General features: G+C 36.4%; 1 protein-coding gene across 1 annotated transcript in view; it reads right to left on the bottom strand.

Moving 5' to 3' along the window:
• The window catches only part of LOC120532918 (myosin-IIIb), a 173,347-nt gene that overhangs the window by 110,418 nt on the left and 36,258 nt on the right, over positions 1–26,671 (bottom strand). Inside the window, exon 4 of the mRNA XM_039759409.1 lies at positions 2,756–2,858. Within this exon, the coding sequence (XP_039615343.1) occupies positions 2,756–2,858 (103 nt within the window). The remainder of the gene's footprint in view (positions 1–2,755; positions 2,859–26,671) is intronic.

The following is a 26,671-nucleotide window of genomic DNA, read 5'->3' as shown; positions in this document are numbered from 1 at the left end:
CTTAAGAATTTGCAAATAAATGTAGTGGAAAAAGAGCAATGAAGATTGGAAAGTTATTTAAGAGCATTCACAGCAAGAATGGCAGGATTAACAGCTAGGCAGATAGGCAGAGAGATAGACAGAAAGATTTTAAATAGTGTGCCTGTATAAAAGGTGACAGCTATGTGAATAACTTCAAACCAATTTAAGTTAAAAATCATTTGTAGAGTTAAAAACCTTTTAGTGGCAACTGTAAAATGTTAAGTGAATGTAACAGTGTCAAAGCATAGCACAGTTTTATACCAGTATGCTAGAGAGCAGGAGGTCCAGTGGACAAAAGGTGCATCAAATCTTAACCTGACAGAAAGTATGAGACCATGGAGGGTTATAGCAGATGGTGGGAACACCTCCTTATCTAAAAACGGAAGCACATTTTCCTCAGTAGAATTAAACAGTCTTATGTTGCCATTTCCAAAAGGGGTATGGGTACTGTGCAAATCTAATTATGAAAGCCCAATAGGTGGCATAAGGGAAGTGCATCACAGGTCAATACAAGTGTTCTAGCCTAGTGTTCCTGTTGCAAAAGTAGAGCAACCCTGCAGGCGTTTCCGGCACCTGGTTGAAAATGTCAAACTGATATGGGCTCAGAACTGCCTTAGTACTAGTATTCAAGTGGCCTTGGTTCTTTCAAAAATCTACCTGTTTTGACAAAAACATAATGTAGTGTAATCCTTGTAATGGAAGTGCAATGGAACTCTCACATGCACACTTGACCAACACACATAATAATGTCAAAACTTGGTATGGTTTTTTCTCTATAAATTATAACAAATGACAATGTAATTAGCAAAAAGTGGCCCCTGCCACAATCACCCCACTATTATGATACAGAATGTTTACATTTTTCTGACCTTTTTTGGCATCTGTTTGATTTCTTTTTACTTTTCTGTAAACAATTTTATTCACAAAGTATCCAATTTTGGCATTTAAATTATGACTTAGTAAATATATTTTGTGTTCATAAGTATTCTTTGTCTCTCTAAAATGCCATTATTGTTTTATTATGGGTTTTGCCATATTTGCTTAGGGTTACTATGGCTACGCTACCTAGAGATGGCCGATACTGCATAGTTTGGTTTAAAGGTTGGTGCTGTGCATTTCCCGGTCATCCAAAGTTGCAAATAAAAACAAATGTGTGCTTTGATATGAAATACTCCGTTACTGAAGCCTTTGCTTTGTTTTTGTCTTAAAATTTCTGCTTAGCATTAATGTTTTTATGACAGAGAGGACAAATTTTGACAAATCAGCAACCGATTTATTGGAGCATCACTAGAAGAAAAAAAAAAAAATTGATAGAGGCTGACTTGTTTAGTTTCGGAAAATGTTACTTAACTAAATGTCACACAAGGTGATATCCCACACAAGGTGAGGCCCATGAAAACTAGCAAGAGTTTTCTTTTTTTATTTTGTATAAAATTACAATTGTATTGCTGTAAATTAGATAGTTCAAGTTAGTTAATTTGCCCAATATTTCCTTTCTGAAATGTTCTGGTGTTTTATAATGAAGTTATGTTCCATCCTGTACACATTATAGAGAATGTAGCTCTCAAAACAAAAGTAATGCATGGATAATTTTTATTAGAATATTCATATGCAATGCAAAAACCACCCCAATGGCCAAATTTTGTTGAAACTCGGTACACATTATTTATAAAAGTCACATTTGTCACAAAAGTTAGAATTCCATGTAGATACTTCAGATACTGTTTAATGTGTTGTACACGTTTTAAAAAATTTAAAAAGTACTGGGAGAATTTCAAAAGTGTCCATTTCAAAGTCAACCTTTTGTGCGATTTTCATTACTGAAAAATTAACTGTTTCAAATTTACCTTGAGAGAATTTACTTCAATTTCCATATATTAAATACTTTCCTCTTTCTTGATAGTACAACAAATCCCAAATGCAAGTTACTGAAATGCCACCTGAGGCACATAAGTGGATGGGAACATGTCCCCAGTTACATCAGTTTCTTGCAAGAACTTCTACATATACGTTAACCATTCCTGCTGTCTGAAGTCAAAACAAGCAAGTTAAATAATCTTTATGACAGTAAAGGTAATGAATCAAATAGTAAAGCTGCTGTCTAAAAGTAACATTGTAAGTCATACTAGCATACAGGTGTTATTTACGTTACACTAAACACAACCTCATAGCTGCATTACCTGCAGCTTAGAATTATAGAGTTTGCTGATGCTTTCATTTGCAATAAGAACCACAATAACCTGCTTATCCATCATGGTCAGTTGCAGCCAACAATTTTAACTTGAGAATTTTTAAAGTGAGACAGTTTTTACTTCTCCATTGGTTTTTTTTCTTTCAATATTTTTGTTTAAGACACATGAACTACCATAAAGCCATACATAATCAACAACTAACTATACAGGAAACAATTTTTTTTTAAAAATCGTTTTGAGTTAGAATCTGCTCTCTATGAAAGTTACTGCAGTCACTTCAAGCCTATTAGAACTAGGTTTTTAACTATGATATTGTAAACTGCAGTTTTTAAGTTTGAAGCTATGCGTCATGACATAAATGAGAGAAAACACATGAACAATTCACTAATCTAAAAGGCATTCCATTCTTTTTTAATGTGCTTAACAAGAGTGCACATTAGAAAGGAAAACAGGTAGACTTAAAATTTTACTTTTTAGTTTAGTAGCTTTTTAGTTCAGCATTTATTTTGTTTCACAACAAACACATTCCTCTCTGCACTTACCTGCAGTATTTGCCGCTCAAGCTGTGAGTTTGCTTTGCACAATTCCATGATCTGCCTTAGAAGCAGTTTAGTGCTTTCAGTCTTTCCTGCTCCACTTTCTCCACTGCAATAAGCACAAGACAAGAGGTTACACTTAATTTTGTCTGCAATCGTGACATGTTCCTATAGTTTCAACACATGGCAAAAATGTCTTACAAAGAAACAAGCATTAAGCAAATGGCTCTGAAGAGATAATAAAAATACTGTATATAAACGGTGCGTAATTGAATGTTAAGGTTGTTTTGAAATAAATTAAAGAATGACTGTTAATACTGTACTATGTGACAGGTGTTTCTAACCTTACTTTATGAAAAATCCAATTGTGCAAGTTCTACAAATACCACCGACAAGAACCGAACATACAGCTTGTGAATAGGAAAGCAACACTTAAGTAAAGGAGAAATGCCAAAATACAAAATTAAATTAACATTGTTAATAATGAAAAGGATAACCTTTCATTTTTCCCATTACTACTGCATTAAGTCTACTGTAGTAGTAGCAGTAATATTTTAAATCAAGATACCACTCAAGCATATTAAGGAAATGAACAGAAAAATAAATAACCCTTAATTCACATGTTTGTGGTTTTCGCCTGTAAAGAGTTCACTGACATGCCAATTACTGATAACTCAAAAAATACTTAACCATTTTGAGACTATACATAACTAACTAAGTGGCATTACTGAAATAACTGACATCAGAATTACCAACAAGTGATCAAAGAAGAAAAAAAAAAGGTGTATAAAAAACATTCTTTCCATAAGGATTTTATGACATTGCTCAATACATGGGGAATTTCCAGTATCTAAATGCTAGAAAATGTACTACTATATGTAAAACTGATTGGGCCAACCCAGTTAACTTCAGAACAGTTACGTGGATATGCATCACTTGACAATTAATGAAAACAATTAAAAGACACAAGACTGAGCATCTGCTAACAGTTTTTGCTATAGAGTTGAGAAACATCAAGGGGTAAGGATTTCGATGACTGTGTTTCACTAATATGCCACTGGCACATTTCATGACTTAAAGTCAGAGAGCAGTTTAGACTTAAAAGGTTACATTTGCTGGATCATGTTGACTTGAGGACGTCAAACTATAGGATTAGGAAAATAAACGGATGACAAACAGAACTCTGTGATGACTTTTCAAAACAGTATTTACATTTCCAGTTTTAAATTTCATGAGCTAATGGAGGTGCTGCCTAACAGAACCAGTGCAAATGCTTTCTATGTATGGCAAGTCCATCCATAATTTGGGCCCTTTTTTCCTTGCTTTTCATTTTTTTGTGGTATGACAAATATGAAACAGCAAACATAGGAGTCATTCTTCTCCTTCCTTTCCTTCATTCCTTTCTGCTGCTTGAATGTATAGTACCTCTGTGCGAGTACTCTTTGGTTCTCAGCCTTTTCACACACAAAAGCCCCACCACCAGTCACACTTGGGGTAAAATCAAACCTATCTGATTTTGTCTAAGCAAGCCGCAGACTAGTCTGACTGAGACACAGGATATTTCAAACTGTCCATCTATATGTCATCGGAGCCCATAAACTTTATAAGGAAGCAATTAAGCATTTCTTTAAAATGTGGCATACAATATTACATAAAATATCTTGACTTTCAAAAGGCTTTTAATAAGATACCACATAAGAGGCCAATCATTTACTTATCATATGCTGGTATTTAAGAAGCAGCTCTCTTTCACATACAAGATAACTGATAATTTAAAGTACGAAGAGCATTTTTAGAACTGAAGTCAAAAGAGGGATTCTACAAAGGGCAATGATAGGTAGAAATTAACATAGCAGTGATTCGAAGTCACATGTGATCTCTGCTGAGTGTATTTTGTACATAGCTAAAAATTTGTAAAATGTTAAATTACTATGGGTATTGTACGACTATGACCCCAACTAATATTTATAAATCTGAGAAAACATTCTTTAGCTAAAACAAACTTGGAGATCAAAGAATTGTCCTTCATATTTAGTTAGTCATGACGGAAAAAAAAACACACATACTATATTCAGCATTAAGATGGATGTATTCAAGATACTCTCTAACCAACAGGGACCCAAGAGTGACAATGATTAGCTCTTAAGGTTTAGTTTTTCTGTGAGTCACAATATGGAGGAATATTTCGGACAAAATGAAATAAATAAATAAATGCGTAAATAAATAAAAGTACTGTGAAATGTGAGCATAAATAAATAAATGTATCATGAAATGAGAGCCTTAATAAATAAATATGTCATGAAATGAGAGCATAAATAAATAAATGTGTCACGAAATATGTTTTTCGTTGCTTATTTATTTATTTCATTTTGTCCGTAACATTCCTGCAAACCGTCATGAAATACGGCTTGAAATAAAACTGTCACTTTCACTCGTCAAAGTTGAGAGGGTGGGCTCTAACACGCCCTCTAGTTACTGATTGGTGAATCGCTAGCACAAGAATTAATTAGAAAAATGCTTACTACTGCCGATGAAATGGATTCTGCCGAAGATATTACGTATTTCAGAGAGAGAATTGAAGATTTATCGGAAGAAATTACAATGTTGGCGGCCCTTTTAGAACTGAGTATTTGACCCTTGTTTTACGAGTATAAAGTCAGTTGCATATTCGCAGCTACTTTTTCAAACAACTGTACAGCTCTGATCAGTGGTAAAGTTGCTCAGTTCAAAATATTAGTTGGAGCTGCTTTGGGCATTCCATGTCAAAGTACCTAAACTAATACAGCCGTTGCAGCTTATCAGTATATCAAACTGGCTCATTAAGCCTTGTGATCGTCTTCTCCGATACACCATATAGATCTGCAATCTGTTGTACTTTTAAACCGCATAACAGAAGGTGTTCTATTGACTCAGCTGGAATGTCAAAGGTTGGACGTCCAGAGCAGGGAACTGCGTCACCTGAACTGGAATGTAGTAGAGTCCGTTCCACCTGTTCTTCGATAATTTCAAAAACAGTTTCATCTATATCGGAGTCTAAAAGGGCCGCCAACATTGTAATTTCTTCCGATAAATCTTCAATTCTCTCTCTGAAATACGTAATATCTTCGGCAGAATCCATTTCATCGGCAGTAGTAAGCATTTTTCTAATTAATTCTTGTGCTATCGATTCACCAATCAGTAACTAGAGGGCGTGTTAGAGTCCATCCTCTCAACTTTGACGAGTGAAAGTGACAGTTTTATTTCAAACCGTATTTCATGACGGTTTGCAGGAATGTTACGGACAAAATGAAATAAATAAATAAGCAACGAAAAACATATTTCGTGACACATTTATTTATTTATGCTCTCATTTCATGACATATTTATTTATTAAGGCTCTCATTTCATGACACATTTATTTATTTATGCTCACATTGCAAAGTACTTTTATTTATTTACGCATTTATTTATTTATTTCATTTTGTCCGAAATATTCCTCCATACTACAAAACAGGTATCTTATTATAAATTTAAGTATTGTTTATTATTTAACTGTTTTTTTCCCAACACAGGTTTATTTTCAAGTAAAGCTGTTACTGTAGTGGAAAATATGACTGAATCTCACTATTTGACACTTGTTTGCTACTTAATCTGATGTTTATCGTCAACATTTTTCTTTTGCTGTCTTTGCGTGTCCTGTGGGTTTTTTTTAATCCTTGTACTGAATTCTTCTGCTAATGATAACTGCTTGGTTTTCCTGCTAACATAAACATTTTTTGCTCATAAAACTATCTGATATTTTTAACTCACTGGCGGTTAAGTTAGAAAATGTACCATACTTGTCACCTACACTAGTTTCCCCAGACAGTGTTAAAGGGTTAAAAGTTTGATTATAAAAAATATACATGACTCTATAATTCAGTACTGCATCAGTAAAAATAATTCCCATTGCACTAACATAAGGCTATTCTGGTGCTAGTACAAGCCTAACACAAAATCAAATAACCAGTACATCTCTAATCACTACTGTGCAGTACTGTGTACTGTTTCATACTTCTGTCCCATTAAAAACATGTACCGTTTCATTTGTTCACACTGCTCCCTGGTTCACACCTTAACTCTGTCAACTCAAGGCCATGATGGGCAGACAATTGGAGCTCCTAGCTAAGACGAAGGGTCTCATTGTATGTAAGTAAATGTATTCAGATCATATATTAAAATACAAAAATGCTCTCTTTTCTGCCAGAACTGTATACTATTCTAACATTATTTATACATAAGGAAAAAATACTAGAGCTCTAATTTCTACAATGAACAGGCTAATTTCACCACCAAAAAACGGCATTCACCATAACCTCACCGTTAAGCATTGCTGTACTTTTTTGTATTTCTTCAGCTCAAAAATTGAACAAAATCCACCAACAACTTGCTTCTTCTATTTCTGTAGAAAATGTCATACTTTCCACTATCGTCCATATTCCCTTTTCAATCACCTTATTCTGAGAGTTCAGTCCACCAGCTGAAAATACTGTATCTCGGAGTTTATAACAAAGTCTAATTCTTCCACTTGCCAAATGGATCCAGTCCCTACACACCTTGTTAACACTAGAATTACCAGAGTCTATGAAAAAACTCGTAGATCCAGCCCACCTTAAACCCGTTCTCATCTCTCCGCCAGCGTCCTTTGTCTTCTAAATGTGCCGAATAAGACAAGCAGCTGGCTATTCCATCTCCCACCGTCACAGAACATTCACTAAGTTTTCCCAGCTCATGCCTTGTTTGATTATCTGGGAGTGACTCAACTGGTGGATTTTTGGAGTGGAAATAATAGATCGTTATTTGGAGCACACGCATTTCATGTTGGTTCCGTTTCTACAGTAGTCTGTGTAAACATATTGTTAAAACAGAAACTTTGTCATATTTTAGTAATAAATTTTACAAAATGTAGGCATAAACTATAGAATGTAAAGCCTGATTTCAAATAAAAACTTTCACAAAATGTTCAAGAACCACACATAGTTTTGGAGTCTGTGGCCTTGTCCATCAATGATTTCCTTCTTGCCTAATGCAGTCGTTACGCAAGGAATTCCACAGGGCTCGGTTTTGGAACCGCTTCTTTTTCTCATCTACAACTTCCTAATAAGTAATATCTTTCAACATCATGATATTAAATTTCATTGTTATGCTGATGGCACACAGCTTTATCTCTCCACTAAATCCACTTCTGTTTTCCATTCCAAATACTCTTATGGCATGTCTCCAAAACATAAAGGCACAGATGACTTTGGCCAGTTCTTACACAACACTGAATTATTGGTTAATGCCTTAGTCACTTCATGTATAGATTACTGTAATGGTATTCTATTTGACATCCCTAAAAAACTTATCCATTACTTTCAACTTATACAAAATTCTTTTGCTAGAATTACCGGTTCTAAATCCACATGTTACACCTATTCTCTCCCAACTTCACTGCCTACCTGTTTACTACTGAATACAATAAAAAATACTGCTCTTAACATTTAAAGCTCTCCATAATCTTGCTCCTCCCTACCTTACTGATCTCCTACAGACTTACACTCCCTCACGGTCACTCATTATTCTATGGGCGCTAAAGAATTTTTTCATAGTGCCCCTCAACTCTAATTCTCTTCCTCTCATATCCATCAGTTAGGCTCAAAAATGGAATTTAACACTGCCCTCAAAACATATTTTCAAACTGGCAAACCAATTATGAGTTTTTCACTGTTACATCTTTGATGTTTGTTACTACTTCTGTACCTTTATTGCTATTTGACTTTATTGTCCTATTTGTTTTTATCTGTTTTTACTGTTGTTTAATTCTTCGTAACGTGACCTTGAATGCCAAGAAAGGCACCTATTAAATAAATTGTATTACAGTAATCCTCCTCGATCGCGGGGTTGCGTTCCAGACCCCCCCGCGATAGGTGAAAATCCGCAAAGTAGAAACCATATGTTTGTATGGTTATTTTCATATATTTTAAGCCCTTATAAACTCTCCCACACTGTTAACATTATTAGAGCCCTCTAGACATGAAATAACACCCTTTAGTCAAACGTTTAAACTGTGCTCCATTACAAGACATAGATGACAGTTCTTTCTCACAATTAAAAGAAAGCAAACATATCTTCAGGAGCAGAAAATGTCAGAGAGAGAGAGCTCGCAAAGAAAAGCAAACAATCAAAAAATCAATACATGCTTTTAAGTATACAGAAGCACCGCGATAAAGCGGCATTTTGTAGAAGAGCGTCCGTGTCCTCTGTGCAAACAGCCCCTCTGCTCACACCCCCTCCGTCAGGCAGAGAGAGCGAGAAAGATAGAGAGAAGCAAACAAGCGCCACGCGGGAAGCATATCTTATAGCATTGAGGAGTTTTAGTTAATATGTAATACATGCTCTGATTGGGTAGCTTTTAAGCCAACCGCCAATAGCATCCCTTGTATGAAATCAACTGGGCAATCAAACTGAGGAAGCATGTAACCTAAATTAAAAGACCCATTGTCCGCAGAAAGCGACAAACCAGCGAAAAATCCATGATATATATTTAGATATGCTTACATTTAAAATCCGCGATAGAGTAAAACCGCGAAAGTCAAAGCGCGACATAGCAAGGGATTACTGTATTTTGTATCCTTTGATATTATTCTCAAATGAGTTAGTGAATTATAGGAGAGGATAGATGACAACTACCGGTACTTGTATCTCAATACAGAAAGAACTGTAGACCAGGGCAATATCGCTGCCAATTTTTAAGTCCATTGGACGAACCATTAGTTTTACTAAATCAACAACTTAGACATAATCTTTGACAAGATCATGTCTTTTAAAACACATTCGTTATGCAGTTCTAAGTTAATTCAAAATTCTACTGCAAAAAGTGCTACAACAGCTAAGAAAGTATGACCATTTCATTCCTGTTCTCCAGTCTTTACACTAACCTCCAGTTAAGTTTAGAGCCAATTTCAAAATTCTCCTTCTTACATGTAAACCCTTAAATGGTCAAGGTCCTGTTTATCAACATACCAGCCTACTAAAGATTTCAGAGAGAGATAGATAGATAGAGAAATACTTTATTAATATATATGAGATGTCCCTTTAGTCTCAGCTTTTAAATCCATGCCGAATACTTACTTAGTCTTGCATATCCGGACTAGAGATGCTCATAGTTTATCTAATTTTGTTAGTCATATTTACAAAAATATAAGTATTTCAATAAGATGGACCATTGCAAACTTTTCTCTACTCTGTTTCTCTTCTTTGTATTTATATAAGAAAGGGAACAATAGACTATTTTCTTAAGATACATTACTTCAAGGGAAGCCCACTGAATCAACAAGCTAATTAAAACAGCAGGCTCAGTTATGAGACATATTCTTAACCCCCTGAAGGTTGTAGTAAAGGAGACAATGAAAACAAAACTAGCATTATGAAAAATGCTGCACATCCGGTTTCTGACATACCAGCACGGAGTAATTTCAGCAAACAAATTATACAGCAGAAGTGTGTCAAGAAAGGCTATTGGGGCTCATTTAAACCAATGTTAATTCACCAGCCTGGGACTGCAACTGCCAACTCATGCCAAGTTAGAAAGTGTTATCTTTTTAGTCTCTCTCACATACATTTAAAAGGGAGTCATTTGTCATATAACAGTATCATTTATTTATTTATTGAGCTTATGTAAAGAGTCAAAATTAACATGGTGGACAAATAAAGTTGTATCCATCTATTCTGCTTTGTTACTCGGTTGTAACTGTTGGATTTCAAAGCTGTTTTCCTGTTCATGGAAAGACATTTCAGATACTGTGAGCCTTGAAATCAATGGATGGATTCTTTAAGCCCAGCACACATATACAGGCAGTCCCCGGGTTACATACGAGATAGGGACTGTAGGTTTGTACTTAAGTTGAACTTGTATGTAAGTCAGAACAGGTACATTATTTTGTACAATAAATGCTGTTGTTGACTGACTGTAACCAAGTGTTCTGCCAATGAATGATGCAGTTTCACCTCTCTCTGACCTTTTTATTATTTCTACTTTATTTTCAATGTTGATGGTTTTTCTCTTATTTACTGTATCACCAGCACTTGCATCAGATTTGTGTTTCAGAGACATTCTTGAAGGGTGAAGACAAAAGGTTAAGATGAGCTCTTCTGCACAGCACTGTACACGCTATCACAGCAGGAAGGCACCCCTCGTCAACACGTCTGATGTACTGACAAGAGACAACTTCCTGCTATGTACGTAAGAGTACAAGCAGGCTTGCTATTGAGAATGAATGGGGGCGGCGAAGGGTGGTTCATTACCAGCCCACCTCACAGTCACCTTCACTACAGTATGCTGCCTGCAGTGTCCGTCCACCGAGAACGAACACGAAGCGGACAAAGGCGGGTAGTGAATCGCCCACCACCGCCCTCATTCAACAGGCAGCCATCCGAGGCACACTACAATGCTACCCTCCGCCGCCCCGTTCACCCTCAATGGCCTCCGTTCAGCAACAACCGGGTCACTGGAACAAACAGGGCAGCTGTGTGTGGTGGGTGGGCAGTGAAACCGCTTCCCACCGGGAGCCGCCTAAGGGACACTACACAAGCAGCGATATAACCCCGCCCCATACCCCCTTTGACATTCACAGCTATAATTTACCATGGATACAACAGAGGTTTGGTTTACTTTCTCCACGGATGTTACTGACTGGAGGTTTTGTTTTCCTCTCCTCAGTTATGCGATTTGTCCTGTAACACTTGTCCCAAAACTGTCCCCCAGACTGATGTTTATTCATGTCAGACAAAATAGGCATTGTCCATTTGGCTAGGCTTTTAGTGGCACACAAGGCCTGTTAAGACAGCAGACTTAACAGAGATGTAGACATTCATCTGCACCACCTGCCCCCATCTACATTCCGGAGTAAATGGCTGAACTGCAACTTTAAAAACACTTTAGTCAGCTCAGTACTTAACCTGATAATAAAGATATAAATCTTGAGTTGACAACTCTGCAGCGATTCCTTCTGACAAAAAGGCATCTAAATGCCCATCCATTTCAGGCTTGTAATTGCAAACTTAACTCTGGCTAGATGTGATGGAAAAAATAAGCTAGCTAAGGGCCTGCCTTTACCCGCCTCTACACGACCAGAAATTTTTAATTTCCCATAAATTTATATCAAATGTAATATAATTTTTTTCTGTTATCCATTGTCAGCTAACCTTTACGTCATATATTCAGTTTTTATAATTTAAATTATTAATATAATAAAGCAAAAAATTAAAAACTTAGACAATATGCATACAGTGCATCCGGAAAGTATTCACAGCGTATCACTTTTTCCACATTTTATGTCATGTCACAGCCTTATTCCAAAATGGATTAAATTCATTTTTTTCCTCAGAATTCTACACACAAACACCCCATAATGACAACATGAAAAGTTTGAGGTTTTTGCAAATTTATTAAAAATAAAAAAAATTGAGAAAGCACATTATAATAATCTATGGGAGCTATTGATCCTCTACAATATACTCATTTACATACTGGATGCCACTTTAGACTGAAGATGGACATGACAGACATTCAACTGTAAATTTCAATTTACAGAGGAGCAGGTATTTTGATAGCCAAGTCCATTCTCTTTTAGATTCTCAGTTTACAGTTGATCCTGGAGTCCACTATGAGGCTGTAGCTGAAATATAGTACAGAGCAGGGGCTTGGACCATACCTGAATACTCTCATTTGCAATTAGTCTGAGTTTAAGTGCCTCCCCCCCCCCACAACATATGCATTTGCATATGCACTTAAAGTGGATTTTTGACCCAAATGGTGATTATTAATACAGGTAATTATTTTATATTGACTGCATTAGTAATCCATGATTTATTAAAGACTTATAAAATATGCAACACAAAGATATTTTCCTCCACTTGCACATCTGCCTCTTTAGTGCTAAAGTCTCTTAAACTGATTATGCCTTCATTGTTAGGTGCAATAATTATGAAGCTATCCTAATCTCCAAATCATCCTCCAATCATAACGGAACTGTAGTCACATATTAACCTTTTCAATTCCTACCTTGATATAACTCATTCCAACTAAATGACCATTCCTTCCTTACAAAAGGTCTGACAGAAACAGTTTTATTGTTAAGTACATTTATAGTTTCACATACATATCTATGGCAGTCTTTCAAGACATATACTTTGATATTAAAGACTATATCTTGTACTCCGGACTCTGATCTCAAAAAAAGACTAAATAAATCCTTACTTATACTATGAATACAGAGATGAGGCAAATGAACTACAACCTTTCGCCAGGAGAGATTAAGTCTTGTGGAGCAGACATAATTGCATCCTCCACTCTAATCTTAGTCAGTTAGACAAACTGCAGTGGGGTCAGGTGGTCTACCACAACAGGAATCATATACAGTGGAACCTCGGTTCGCAAACGTTTCAGAACATGTACAAATCGGTTTACGACCAAAAAGTTTGCCAAACTTGCAACTGTTCACGACCACAGACTCGATATACAAACCAGTTTCCCTTTCGGTTTGTGCGCGCCAATGATTTCCGCACGTGTTCAGTCTCTCCCTGTGCTGAGAAAGAGAGAGAGAGACACACACATGCGCGAGACACACACACACACACGCTAGCGAGCGAAAGAGAGAGAGAGAGAGAAAGACGAATGGAGCATTAAAGCAGAGAAGGCAGTTAAAGAATACATCAGGCTTGTTTATAAAGAGACAGATCCAAGCATTGTTTTAACCTTGTTTTATTTAATGAAGACTTTTTTCTATTGGATTTTAACCTCCACTTCACTTCCGTTTACAGCGATTGGTTCGTAGTGTGCATTGTTGCAATGTTACTTTTCTTGGTGGTTTATTAAATTACGGATTTTTCAAATGTTCATTTTTTTTCCCTGTGCTTAAAACTCATTTAAAAAAAAAAAAAAAAAAAAGGGGTTTTAGCGAAGGGTTTGTAGCGGTATAGCGCGAACTCTTGCGGTGTTAGTTTTCTCTGTTGTTCAAGGTTTGCTCAGCGTTATTCAATGTTTTTACATTTAGTTTACTATTACGCGGTGTATTCTATGGTGTAATTAACTATATCTGTGCTTAAAAATCTTTAAAAAAATATATATTTACACACAGTTCGTACGGTCTGGAACGGATTAATTGTATTTACTTATAATTCTATGAGGGAAATTATTTTGGTTCACGACCAAGTCGGTTTACGACCAGAGTTTTGGAACGAATTATGGTCGTGAACCGTGGTTCCACTATAATCCATGGCCAGCCTCTCAAAGATCTTCATGATGGGAGATGCAAGTGCCATTGGTCTGTCTTACGTTTTTGGTGAAGCAGTGCCTGCCTTCTTTTAAAGTAGAGGGCTTTGTATAAAAGCATTTATATAATTCATTTATGTATTTATATGCATTGATTATATCCACTTGCTTGCCTATTGCTAGTCTATTTGCTTAGTATATTTAAATATGCATACTATTTATGTATTTTCTTTAAATATGTTTTCTATGTATGTTAGTTTATTTTTCGTTTTGATTTATGCATTATTGTCACTATTGATACTGACCCCTAATTATATTTAGCTTTCTAATTTATATTTCACCGAAGCTTTCAGCTACTTTGCTGTGGAACCCACGCAACCTGGAGGGTCTGCAGTTGTAAGTCATACTATAATGTAAGAAGAGCACAGTCTGGTGAGATAGCAGAGAGTACTATAGTCACAGGCTTGGACTGACTTAATCTTGAAGCTTACTGAGGTCAGGCATAAAGCAGCTCAGTCAGTCATACCAATATGTAGCTCACTTAAAGAAGTCTGGTCACAAATGCCTACCTGCTGGAATAAGGTTTTAAAAAAAAAAAGCAGCAAAGTATAAGTGTGTTTTTGAAAATGTGTTTTAACCTAAAAGTTTTCTACTGCACAGCTAAACAAAAATAAAAAACTATATACATTTTACAGGGTTTCTGATCTCTACTTAGATATAGAGTGACTACAAGAGCTGAAGGTTACAGAACCTGAGAAAAAAATTATACATAAAGTAGAAGGAAAGAGTTTGGAAAAATTAAATTGCATGAACATATGTCTCAGGCTTTGGTTGCTATCTTTTTAAACCAATGCTTTTCTCATAAGTATGAGGTTAGCAGACATTCATGTAGTTCCTCTTCTACACACACACAAACATATACATATATATATATATACACATATATATACATACATATACACACATACATATACATATATACATATACATATATACATATACATATATACATATACATATATACATATACATATACATATATATATATACACACATACACACATACACACACACACACACATCTATACTAATAAAAGGCAAAGCCCTCACTCACTCACTCACTCATCACTAATTCTCCAACTTCCCGTGTGGGTGGAAGGCTGAAATTTGGCAGGTTGATTCCTTACAGCTTCCTTACAAAAGTTGGACAGGTTTTATATCGAAATTCTACGCGTAATGGTCATAACTGGAAGCAGTTTTCTCCATTTACTGTAATGGAGATGAGCTTCAACGCCGTGGGGAGTTTCGTGTGACATCATCACGCCTCCCACGTAATCACGCAGTACATAGAAAACCAGGAAGACCTCAAAAAAGCGCTCAAGAAAACATGCATTATATAATTGAGAAGGCAGCGAAACAATAAGAAGCGAGTTCTGCTACTTGAAACAAAGCACGATGTAAACCTACACTTTAAATTAAGTTCATAGACAGGCTGCCGCTGGCGTTTGTAATTTAGTGCCTGCCCATATAAGGCCATCCGTCAGCGGCAATCCAATAGCAAACTGCCACGGGTAAATATTCACGGGTGAAGGACTGTGCTTATGGAGAGGAAGATGAGATGGTCAGGGTGGTGTTTGACACAAACTCAGCGAAACTGCCAGAGAAAGTTTTAAGTGCCAGGACTAAGGTAACATTAAATAAAGCTATGGACATAGCACGAGATGGCACCAGCACAGCTGGGAACCTTCGATGCAAGTACACCGAGTGGCTCACGTGAACTGATGCAGTGCACAGATAAAAGCAACAGTTCCAAAGAGCTGAACAAAACCGAATTACACAATTGAAAAGGCAGCAAAAAATATGAAGCGTCTGATAAGCATATTCATAAATGCAGCTACTGTGGAAACAAAGCACACGGTGGAAAAAGTCAATGTCCCGCTAAAGGAAGACAGCGTAAAAAAAAAAAAAAAAAACCCGTGCATGCAGTTTGTCACATCACAGATAAAAAGGAAGACGAGCTGTTTATTGATGCAGTAAGGAACTAATCGATGAATGAAACCTCTTATCTTTACAACGATTGACAAACACGGAATGTAACTTGAACACATCGTACAAATACGAGCCTGATTGAAAGAAATAATGATAATCAAATCCTTGATGACAGCAACATTCAATAACACTCACAAAACAATTACTGTATATTGACAATCATGTTACGTTATTTTTAAAATGTTCCCTTTTCTTTTCATAACTTCTACTTCTCCACTGCGATACGGGTATATATATAAATGTATATCTATAGCCCGATCTACAATACATACTTTAGCATAGACAAGCGGTGGTGCAATTGTAGAGTCTTAAGCCTCTAACGCCGACATTGAGGTTCGATTCCGAGAGGGATGTACTGACTATGTACTGCGCTACCGATTCATTTTACCTTCCCATCTCCTTGGTTTGGGACGTATGAAAAAATATTAGGTTAGCAGAATCATGTTACGTTATTTTTAAAATTTTCCCTTTCTTAGCACAAGCACAGTTGAGAAGCTTCGATGCATGTACTCCATAACGCGTTAAAAAATAACGCATTTAATCACACTTTCAATTCCAAGCAAGCGGGAACTTTTGTCAATGCATGATTTCCTGGTACATCCATTACACTGATGCACACATCACAGCTACAAAAATGTTAGAGTCGGAATAAAGCGCGTTCCTACGACTGATCATTTCGACTACCCGCGAAGCCTTGATAAAAGCATGGTTTTGTGCACACTGAAAAGCAAGCAAAATTAGATGCATTACAGAAAGCGGACTTTGTGGCTCTTACTGGGGATCATTGGACTTCCGTGACCGTTAGTAATTCTAAATACATCTAATTACAAAATGTTCAATGATCACACTGTTTTAGCCTAATGTACAAAATAATTTTGGCTAATGTTACTCAGAGTTTAAAGAGTAAGCTGGTCAAATTACCTTTTATGTTTCTGACTTATTTTTTAAGAAGAAAAACTGCACTTTATGGTGAAATTTTGGTTATTATTATTTAAAGACAATACTATTCTGAAAATGTACTTAAAGTACTTAAACTACCACTTTATTTTTAAGTCTGCCCAATTTTAACCAGGGATGATATTTTTGTTTCTGTTTTGAATTCAAATGCAGTTTAAAAGCTTTTTTCAGAAATTAAAACAGCTTCAGTTTACAATATTCATGTCCATGTCTATTATTTGATTCTGTAAGCCCACTAAAACCGTTTTAAATAAAAAAAAAACATTTGCGATTTGGGGCAAATTTACGTGTCGATTACATACGATTAATCAAGATTAATTCTTACACAGCCTCTAATTAATTGGATTAATTTTTTAATCGAGTCCCACCTAATATATATATGTAGATATATATATGTAGATTTGTATATATATGTGTATATACAGTATATATGTAGATATGTATATGTTGTATATACAGTATGTATATATGTGTGTATAGATGTGTATATATATATATATATATATATATATATGTATATGTGTATATATATATATATGCCAGCAACACTCATATCAATGACAAAACAATTACATTGTCAATCATGTTACGTTATTATTAAAATGTTTGCTTTTCTTTTCATAACTTCTTTAACACACTACTTCTCTGCTGCTGCTGCTGGTATTCTGCTAGTACATATATATACACACACACACACATACATATATACACACACACACACACACACACACACACACACACACACACACACACATATATATATACACACACACACACACATACATATATATACACACACACACACACATACATATATATATACACACACACACACACATACATATATATACACACATATATATATATATATATATATATATATATATATATATATATACACACACACATACATATACACACATATATATATACACACACACATACATATACACACATATATATATACACACACACATACATACATATATAAACATATATAAACATATATACATACACACGTGGACAAAATTGTTGGTACCCTTCAGTCAATGAAAGAAAAACTCAAAATGGTCACAGAAATAACTTTAATCTGACAAAAGTAATAATAAATAAAAATTCTATGAAATTTAACCAATGAAAGTCAGACATTGCTTTTCAACCATGCTTCAACAGAATTATTTAAAAAATAAACTCATGAAACAGGCCTGGACAAAATGATGGTACCCTAACTTAATATTTTGTTGCACAACCTTTTGAAGGCAATCACTGCAATCAAACGATTCCTGTAACTGTCAATGAGACTTCTGCACTTCTCAGCAGGTATTTTGGCCCACTCCTCATGAACAAACTGCTCCAGTTGTCTCAGGTTTGAAGGGTGCCTTTTCCAGACGGCATGTTTCAGCTCTTTCCAAAGATGCTCAATAGGATTGAGGTCAGGGCTCATAGAAGGCCACTTTAGAATAGTCCAATGTTTTCCTCTTAGCCATTCTTGGGTGTTTTTAGCTGTGTGTTTTGGGTCATTGTCCTGTTGCAAGACCCATGACCTGCGACTTAGACCAAGCTTTCTGACACTGGCCAGCACATTTCTCTCTAGAATCCCTTGATAGTCTTGAGATTTCACTGTACCCTGCACAGATTCAAGACACCCTGTGCCAGATGCAGCAAAGCAGCCCCAGAACATAACAGAGCCTCCTCCATGTTTCACAGAAGGGACAGTGTTCTTTTCTTGATATGCTTCATTTTTCCGTCTGTGAACATAGAGCTGATGTGCCTTGGCAAAAAGTTCAATTTTGTCTCATCTGTCCATAGGACATTCTCCCAGAATCTTTGTGGCTTGTCCACATGTAGTTTGGCAAATTCCAGTCTGGCTTTTTTATGATTTGTTTTCAACAATGGTGTCCTCCTTGGTCGTCTCCCATGAAGTCCACTTTGGCTCAAACAACAACGGATGGTGCGATCTGACACTGATGTTTCTTGAGCTTGAAGTTCACCTTGGATCTCTTTAGAAGTTTTTCTGGGCTCTTTTGTTACCATTCGAATTATCCGTCTCTTTGATTTGTCATCAATTTTCCTCCTGCCGCCACGTCCAGGAGGTTGGCTACAGTCCCATGGATCTTAAATTTCTGAATAATATGTGCAACTGTAGTCACAGGAACATCAAGCTGCTTGAGATGGTCTTATAGCCTTTACCTTTGACATGCTTGTCTATAATTTTCTTTCTAATCTCTTGAGACAACTCTTTCCTTTGCTTCCTCTGGTCCATGTTGAGTGTGGTACACACCATGTCACCAAACAACACAGTGACTACCTGGAGCCCTATATATAGGTCCACTGACTGATTACAAGATTGTAGACACCTGTGATGCTAATTAGTGGACACACCTTGGATTAACATGTCCCTTTGGTCACTTTATTTTCAGTCTTTTCTAGGGTACCATCATTTTTGTCCAGGCCTCTTTCATGAGTTTATTTTTTAATAATTCTGTTGAAGCATGGTTGAAAAGCAATGTCTGACTTTCATTGGTTAAATTTCATAGAATTTTTATTTATTATTACTTTTGTCAGATTAAAGTTATTTCTGTGACCATTTTGAGTTTTTCTTTCATTGACTGAAGGGTACCAACAATTTTGTCCACGTGTGTATATACACACACAGCTATTTCATATCAGTGCAATACGCTGCTTGTTAAAATGGATAACTCCCACTCTTACGTGCAAGTCTGCGTGGATATTATGAACTATCGTATTTGTTCAAGTTCTATTTAAATTTTAAATAGAAGGAATTTTTATTTAGTCGACAGAAATATCTTTGGTAGGAATGGTAAAAACAGACAGGAATATTATTCGTGAATAAATCAACTCAAACCTTAAATAACTTAAAAGAACAAACATTCAAATTTCTTTACTCTTATGTAAATTTATATAAAAATAAACTTAGATTTTAATATCCCAAAAGATTTTGCTCTCCATAAAATATATCCTTTCAAAATGATACAAATTCAAATATGAACATGCTGCATAACAAAACCTGGAAATATAAATAAAATGTGTTCCTTTCAGCAATAACAAATCAAATCATTAAATTGTCTTTGCTCATATGTCATTTTAGAACTGGACGCCTGGCATCTATTTTTGGCAACAGGTTCGTTTATGTTTGGTGTGAGGTTCTGTGTTGTGGAGATTCTCAGGATGGATTGCAGGTGCTCATCAGTGAGGTGACTCCTGTGTGCTGTTTTGTTAGTCTTCATGACTGAGAAGAGCTTCTCACACAGATATGTGCTACCAAACATGCACAAGGTTCGAGCCGCATGTAGACGGACTTTTTTTGTTCTTCAAAGTCACCAAAGCGCCGTGCAAACTCAGTGCGCTTGGTTTATCAGCAAAGTCGCGTTTGGGAACACCATAGTGGCGACTTGGTTTAACATTACTTGGCAACAGGGAAAGTTGCACTGGTGCATTTGTGTCTCCCATAAAAGCAACTTCACTTGAAATCACTTTGTGATTGTGCACGGTAAAACGTCGCTGGTGTCAGATTCTTATTTAATTCTTCTGCTTTCTGTATCTTCTGCATTGCATTCAGGTCTTTCAGCCTCACTGATGAGCACCTGCAATCCATCCTGAGAATCTCCACAACACAGAACTCCCTGATGTTTTGTCTCATAGTGCCGTCTTAGATTAAATTCTGTAATTACAGCCACATTAGCTCCACAAATGACACACGGGTTCAGTAAACATATACGGTTTTTAAAGGCTCTATTTTCACAATCAACTTTTCTCTTCAGCATCGTGTGAGCTAGCTTCGCAATAACTTGCAGCATTATAAGCTAGACTTGATTAACGCGTAAGTGTTACGGCAAGGCAGCTGAAGCGCTGCATTATGGGATCTGTAGTTTATTGTGTTACCAGCGCTTCATATACCCGGGCCATTAATAACAATAATACAGTATATAAAATGACTAGCAGAATACCCGCGCTTCGCAGCGGAGAAGTAGTGTGTTAAAGAAGGTACGAAAAAGAAAAGGAAAAATAACGTAACTTGATTGTTAATGTAATTGTTTTGTCATTGATATGAGTGTTGTTCTCATATCTATCTATCTATAGAGATAGATAGATATAGATATATATACTGTATATATATATATATATATATAGATAGAAAGATAGTTTATCACACCACTGTAGATCTATCTATTTGCCCCTTCCTGATTTCTTATTCTTTTGCATGTTTGTCACACAAAATGTTTCTGATCATCAAACACATTTAACCATTAGTCAAATATAACACAAGTAAACACAAAATGCAGTTTTAAATGATAGTTTTATTATTTAGGAGAAAAAATCCAAACCTACATGGCCCTGTGTGAAAAAGTAATTGCCCCTTGTTAAAAATAACCTAACTGTGGTGTATCACACCTGAGTTCAATTTCTGTAGCCACCCCAGGCCTGATTACTGCCACACCTGATTCATTCAAGAAATCACTTAAATAGGAGCTGCCTGACACAGAGAAGTAGACCAAAAGCACCTCAAAAGCTAGATATCATGCCAAGATCCAAAGAAATTCAGGAACAAATGAGAACAGAAGTAATTGAGATCTATCAGTCTGGTAAAGGTTATAAAGCCATTTCTAAAGCTTTGGGACTCCAGTGAACCACAGTGAGAGCCATTATCCACAAATGGCAAAACATGGAACAGTGGTGAACCTTCCCAGGAGTGGCCGGCCGACCAAAATTACCCCAACAGCGCAGAGACGACTCATCCGAGAGGTCACAAAAGACCCCAGGACAACGTCTAAAGAACTGCAGGCCTCACTTGCCTCAATTAAGGTCAGTGTTCACGACTCCACCATAAGAAAGAGACTGGGCAAAAACGGCCTGCATGGCAGATTTCAAGGCGAAACCACTGTTAAGCAAAAGAACATTAGGGCTCGTCTCAATTTTGCTAAGAAACATCTCAATGATTGCCAAGACTTTTGGGAAAATACCTTGTGGACTGATGAGACAAAAGTTGAACTTTTTGGAAGGCAAATGTTCCGTTACATCTGGCGTAAAAGGAACACAGCATTTCAGAAAAAGAACATCATACCAACAGTAAAATATGGTGGTGGTAGTGTGATGGTCTGGGGTTGTTTTGCTGCTTCAGGACCTGGAAGGCTTGCTGTGATAGATGGAACCATGAATTCTATGGTCTACCAAAAAATCCTGAAGGAGAATGTCCGGCCATCTGTTTGTCAACTCAAGCTGAAGCGATCTTGGGTGCTGCAACAGGACAATGACCCAAAACACACCAGCAAATCCACCTCTGAATGGCTGAAGAAAAACAAAATGAAGACTTTGGAGTGGCCTAGTCAAAGTCCTGACCTGAATCCAATTGAGATGTTATGGCATGACCTTAAAAGGCGGTTCATGCTAGAAAACCCTCAAATAAAGCTGAATTACAACAATTCTGCAAAGATGAGTGGGCCAAAATTCCTCCAGAGAGCTGTAAAAGACTCATTGCAAGTTATCATAAAAGCTTGATTGCAGTTATTGCTGCTAAGGGTGGCCCAACCAGTTATTAGGTTCAGGGGCAATTACTTTTAACACAGGGCCAAGTAGGTTTGGATTTTTTTCTCACTAAATAATAAAACCATCATTTAAAACTGCATTTTGTGTTTACTTGTGTTATATTTGACTAATGGTTAAATGTGTTTGATGATCAGAAACATTTTGTGTGACAAACATGCAAAAGAATAAGAAATCAGGAAGGGGGCAAATAGTTTTTCACACCACTGTATCTATCTATATATATAGATAGATATATATGATCTATCTATCTATCTATCTATCTATCTATCTATCTATCTATCTATATATATATATAAGATATATATATATATATATATATATATATATATATATATATATATATATATATATATATATATATACACATACCAGCTTGGCAGCGAGAGTAGTGTGTTAAAGAAGGAAAGAGAAAGAAAAGGAAACATTTTGAAAATAGCGTAACATGATTGTCAATGTAATTGTTTTGTCACTGTTATGAGTATCACTGTGATATATATATATATATATATACCGTATATAGCGATGTCATGTGTTAAAGAAGTTATGAAAAGAAAAGGAAACATTTTAAAAATAATGAAACATGATTGTCAAAGTAATTGTTTTGTGTATTTGGCAGCGTCACAAATTTTTTCGTCTACCTGCATCAGAAAATGTACCACAAATGACACGCCTTTTTTAGTGTTTTCTCACAGCTTGGATTGCTGCTGTCATATATATATATACACACACACACACACACACACATATATATAATTTATATCTATATACATATCTACATATACACATATATATATATATATATATATATATATATATATATATATATATATATATATATATATATATATATATATATATATACATATATATATACACATACACACATATACATACATATACTTGTGTGTATGTTTGTATGTGTCTATATGTGTGTGTATAGCTTTGGTCACTGTGTGCAAGGGAAAAATAATAAAATATAGTCTATAAGTTATTAAACAGTAAAACATTAACGTTTTAAGAAGTACAGGTACATTGAGCACTACTGGAGTGGTTTCAGGTAAACTACATTTTAAAGACGGTGTAACACAACAGGTAAGTAACTAACAGCAGCTAAAATGTATATGGATCATCTCTCGTAGTAGATCCCTTTTGAAAGGCGCTACACGGGCTGTGGTATAGAAATTACATTTTCTATGTGAGCGTTCAAATTTGTGCCTCTGGTAATGTGCCTTACCGGCATTTAAAGAAAATTAGTTTTGTGTCCTCTGCACTGTTAAGAGAGAAGGCTTTGGTTTTGGATAAAAGGTGTAAAGAAAGGAAAGTTGCCTTTTCTTTTATATTGTATAGAGATGTGTTCGCTGGCGTTATGATCGCCTTTTGGGGACAGTTGCGTTGGGTCTTGTGTAGACTGGTGAAACGTCCCTGCCATTAATCAGCTGTGATGACACTGTCAGTCCTCCACTCGTGTGCGTGTCTTCATAATCCGAGGTGAGGATCTCATAATCGTTACGTGCAAAAGAAAGTGTGAATCGCCTTAATATTATTTTTCCGTGGTGTAGAAAAGGGGTCCGTGTTTGCACTTGTCTGGGCTATAGCGCAGGGGGAGGATGAAAAAAATTAAAAGTGCTCATTTTGACTTAAGGCAGAAGCGCAGTCAGCGTCTCAAAGGCCGGCACAGCTATGTACGCGCGCTGGCTGTTCGACCTTTGCTGGGCAGGAGACCACAGTTTTTGCAGACACGTTCATGATATCAAAAGTCTCAGCGCTCTTTGGAGGTCATTCATATAATATATATATAGCAAAATACCAGCGCCTACTGCGGAGAAGTAGTGTGTTAAAGAAGTAATGAAAAAGAAAAGGAAACATTTTAATAATAACGTAACATGATTGACATTGTCATGAGTGTTGCTGTCATATATATGCCTGCCTAAATAAGTCACCCTCGCTTTGCTCTTACTTTATTTACCGTTCATTTAATCATGGCTATTGGCGGAAAAATTATAAAATGGAAGGAGGATGGCTTTACCAAAACAATTATTGATGGCGAATCGATTATTCATAAAGCTTGAATTGGTGATGTTTTTCTGTGTTAACCTCATATTTTTCAGACTTCTTCTCAAACTAAGGTGGTGCCAGCGTATCTGCGGAGAAGTAGTGTGTTAAAAAGCTAGAAAAGAAAAGGGAACATTTTAAAAATAACGTAACATGACTGTCAATATACAGTATTTGTTTTGTGAGTGTTACTGAGTGTTGCTGTCATCAAGGATTTGATTATCATTATTTCTTTCAATCAGGTTCGTATTTGTAGGATGTGTTGTGTTCATGTTACATTCCGTGTTTGTCAATCGTTGTAAAGATGACAGGTTTCATTCATCGATTCGTTTCTTACTGCATCAATAAACAGCTCGTCTTCTTCTTCATCTGAGACCTGACACACTGAATGCACAGGTTTTTTTTACACTGTCTTCCTTTAGCGGGACATTGACTTTTTCCAACGTGTGCTTTGTTTCCGCAGTAGTTGGATTTATGAATATGCTTGTATGTATGAGGCGCTTCATATTTTTGCTGCCTTTTCAATTGTGTAATTCGGTTTTGTTCAGCTCTTTGGAACTGTTGCCTTTTATCTGTGCACTGCGTCAGTTCACTTGAGCCACTCAGTGTACATGCATCGAAGGTTCCCAGCTGTGCTGGTGTCATCTCCTGCTATGTCCATGGCTGTATTTAATGTTACCTTAGTCCTGGCACTTAAAACTTTCTCTCGCAGTTTCGCTGAGTTTGTGTCAAACACCACCATGGCCATCTCATCTTCCTCTCCATAAGCACAGTCCTTCACCCGTGAATATTTACCCGTGGCAGTTTGCTATTGGATTGCGCTGACGGACGGCCTTATATGGGCGGGCACTAAATTACAAGCCAGCGCAGCCTGTCTATGAACTTACTTTAAAGTGTAGGTTTACATCGTGCTTTGTTTCCGAAGTAGCAGAACTCATGAATATGGTTGTATATGTCACTCGCTCGCTTCTTATTGTTTCGCTGCCTTCTCAATTATATAATGCATGTTTTCTTCAGCGCTTTTTTCAGGTCTTCCTGGTTTTCTATGTACTGCGTGATTACGTGGGAGGCGTGATGATGTCACACGAAACTCCGCCCCGGCGTTGAAGCTCATCTCCATTACAGTAAATGGAGAAAAACAGCTTCCAGTTATGACCATTACGCGTAGAATTTCAATATAAAACCTGCCCAACTTTTGTAAGGAAGCCGTAAGGAATGAACCTGCCAAATTTCAGCCTTCCACCCACACGGGAAGTTGGAGAATTAGTGATGAGTGAGTGAGTGAGTGAGTGAGTGAGTGAGTGAGTGAGTGAGTGCTTTGCCTTTTATTAGTATAGATCTATAAGCATGTTGCAACTACATAGGTTGCACTGACCAAATAATGTCTGGACATTGCTGTTCCATTGCAAATTGACTGGGAAAGTGCAAGAAGCGTTTTTTGCTCTTTCTGTGCTATGAATAATCATTCTGTGAAAACTGCTTGTACCTTTATGACTCGATTCCTGAGGCATACTAACAAAAGTTTTAGAAAGCGCTAAAAATAGAGAAATCAGACTTTTGTTGAGTTTGCTTGAGAAATAGAATCTTTGATAAATTTTGTGCTTCTCAAAAGAGATGTAATTCTGTCGGAGGATCTTAGAAATTCACCTCCTAAACGAATCATGGGCTACATAAATGAGCAAAAACAGCTAAAACTCTCGCAAACCCACACCCACACACACCAAAGCCTTTGTGGAGTGAGAACATTTTATGAAAATGTAATCCTTAAAAATGTGCTTTTACTAAGCAACAAATTCTTGCCTGTATTTTATCTAACACTGTCCTCGACTTTATATTCTGATCTAATTATTTCTCTCAATACTGATAACAGTACTGCGGTTGCTAATGGCTTTCCTAACCAACTGCAATGTCCAACCAGATAAAAGCAGATTAAAATAAAAATAGAATATAAATCGGCAGAAAATATATAGTTGTGGTGAACAGAAAGGTACCTATGTGCCTTGTTTGTAAATAAAGTGTGGTGGTAG

Source organism: Polypterus senegalus, chromosome 7, assembly GCF_016835505.1.
Source record: "Polypterus senegalus isolate Bchr_013 chromosome 7, ASM1683550v1, whole genome shotgun sequence".
In the NCBI taxonomy this organism is placed as follows: Eukaryota; Metazoa; Chordata; class Cladistia; order Polypteriformes; family Polypteridae; genus Polypterus; species Polypterus senegalus.
Note: the sequence above shows the minus strand (reverse complement) of the source record. Positions and strands in the feature narration are given on the sequence as shown.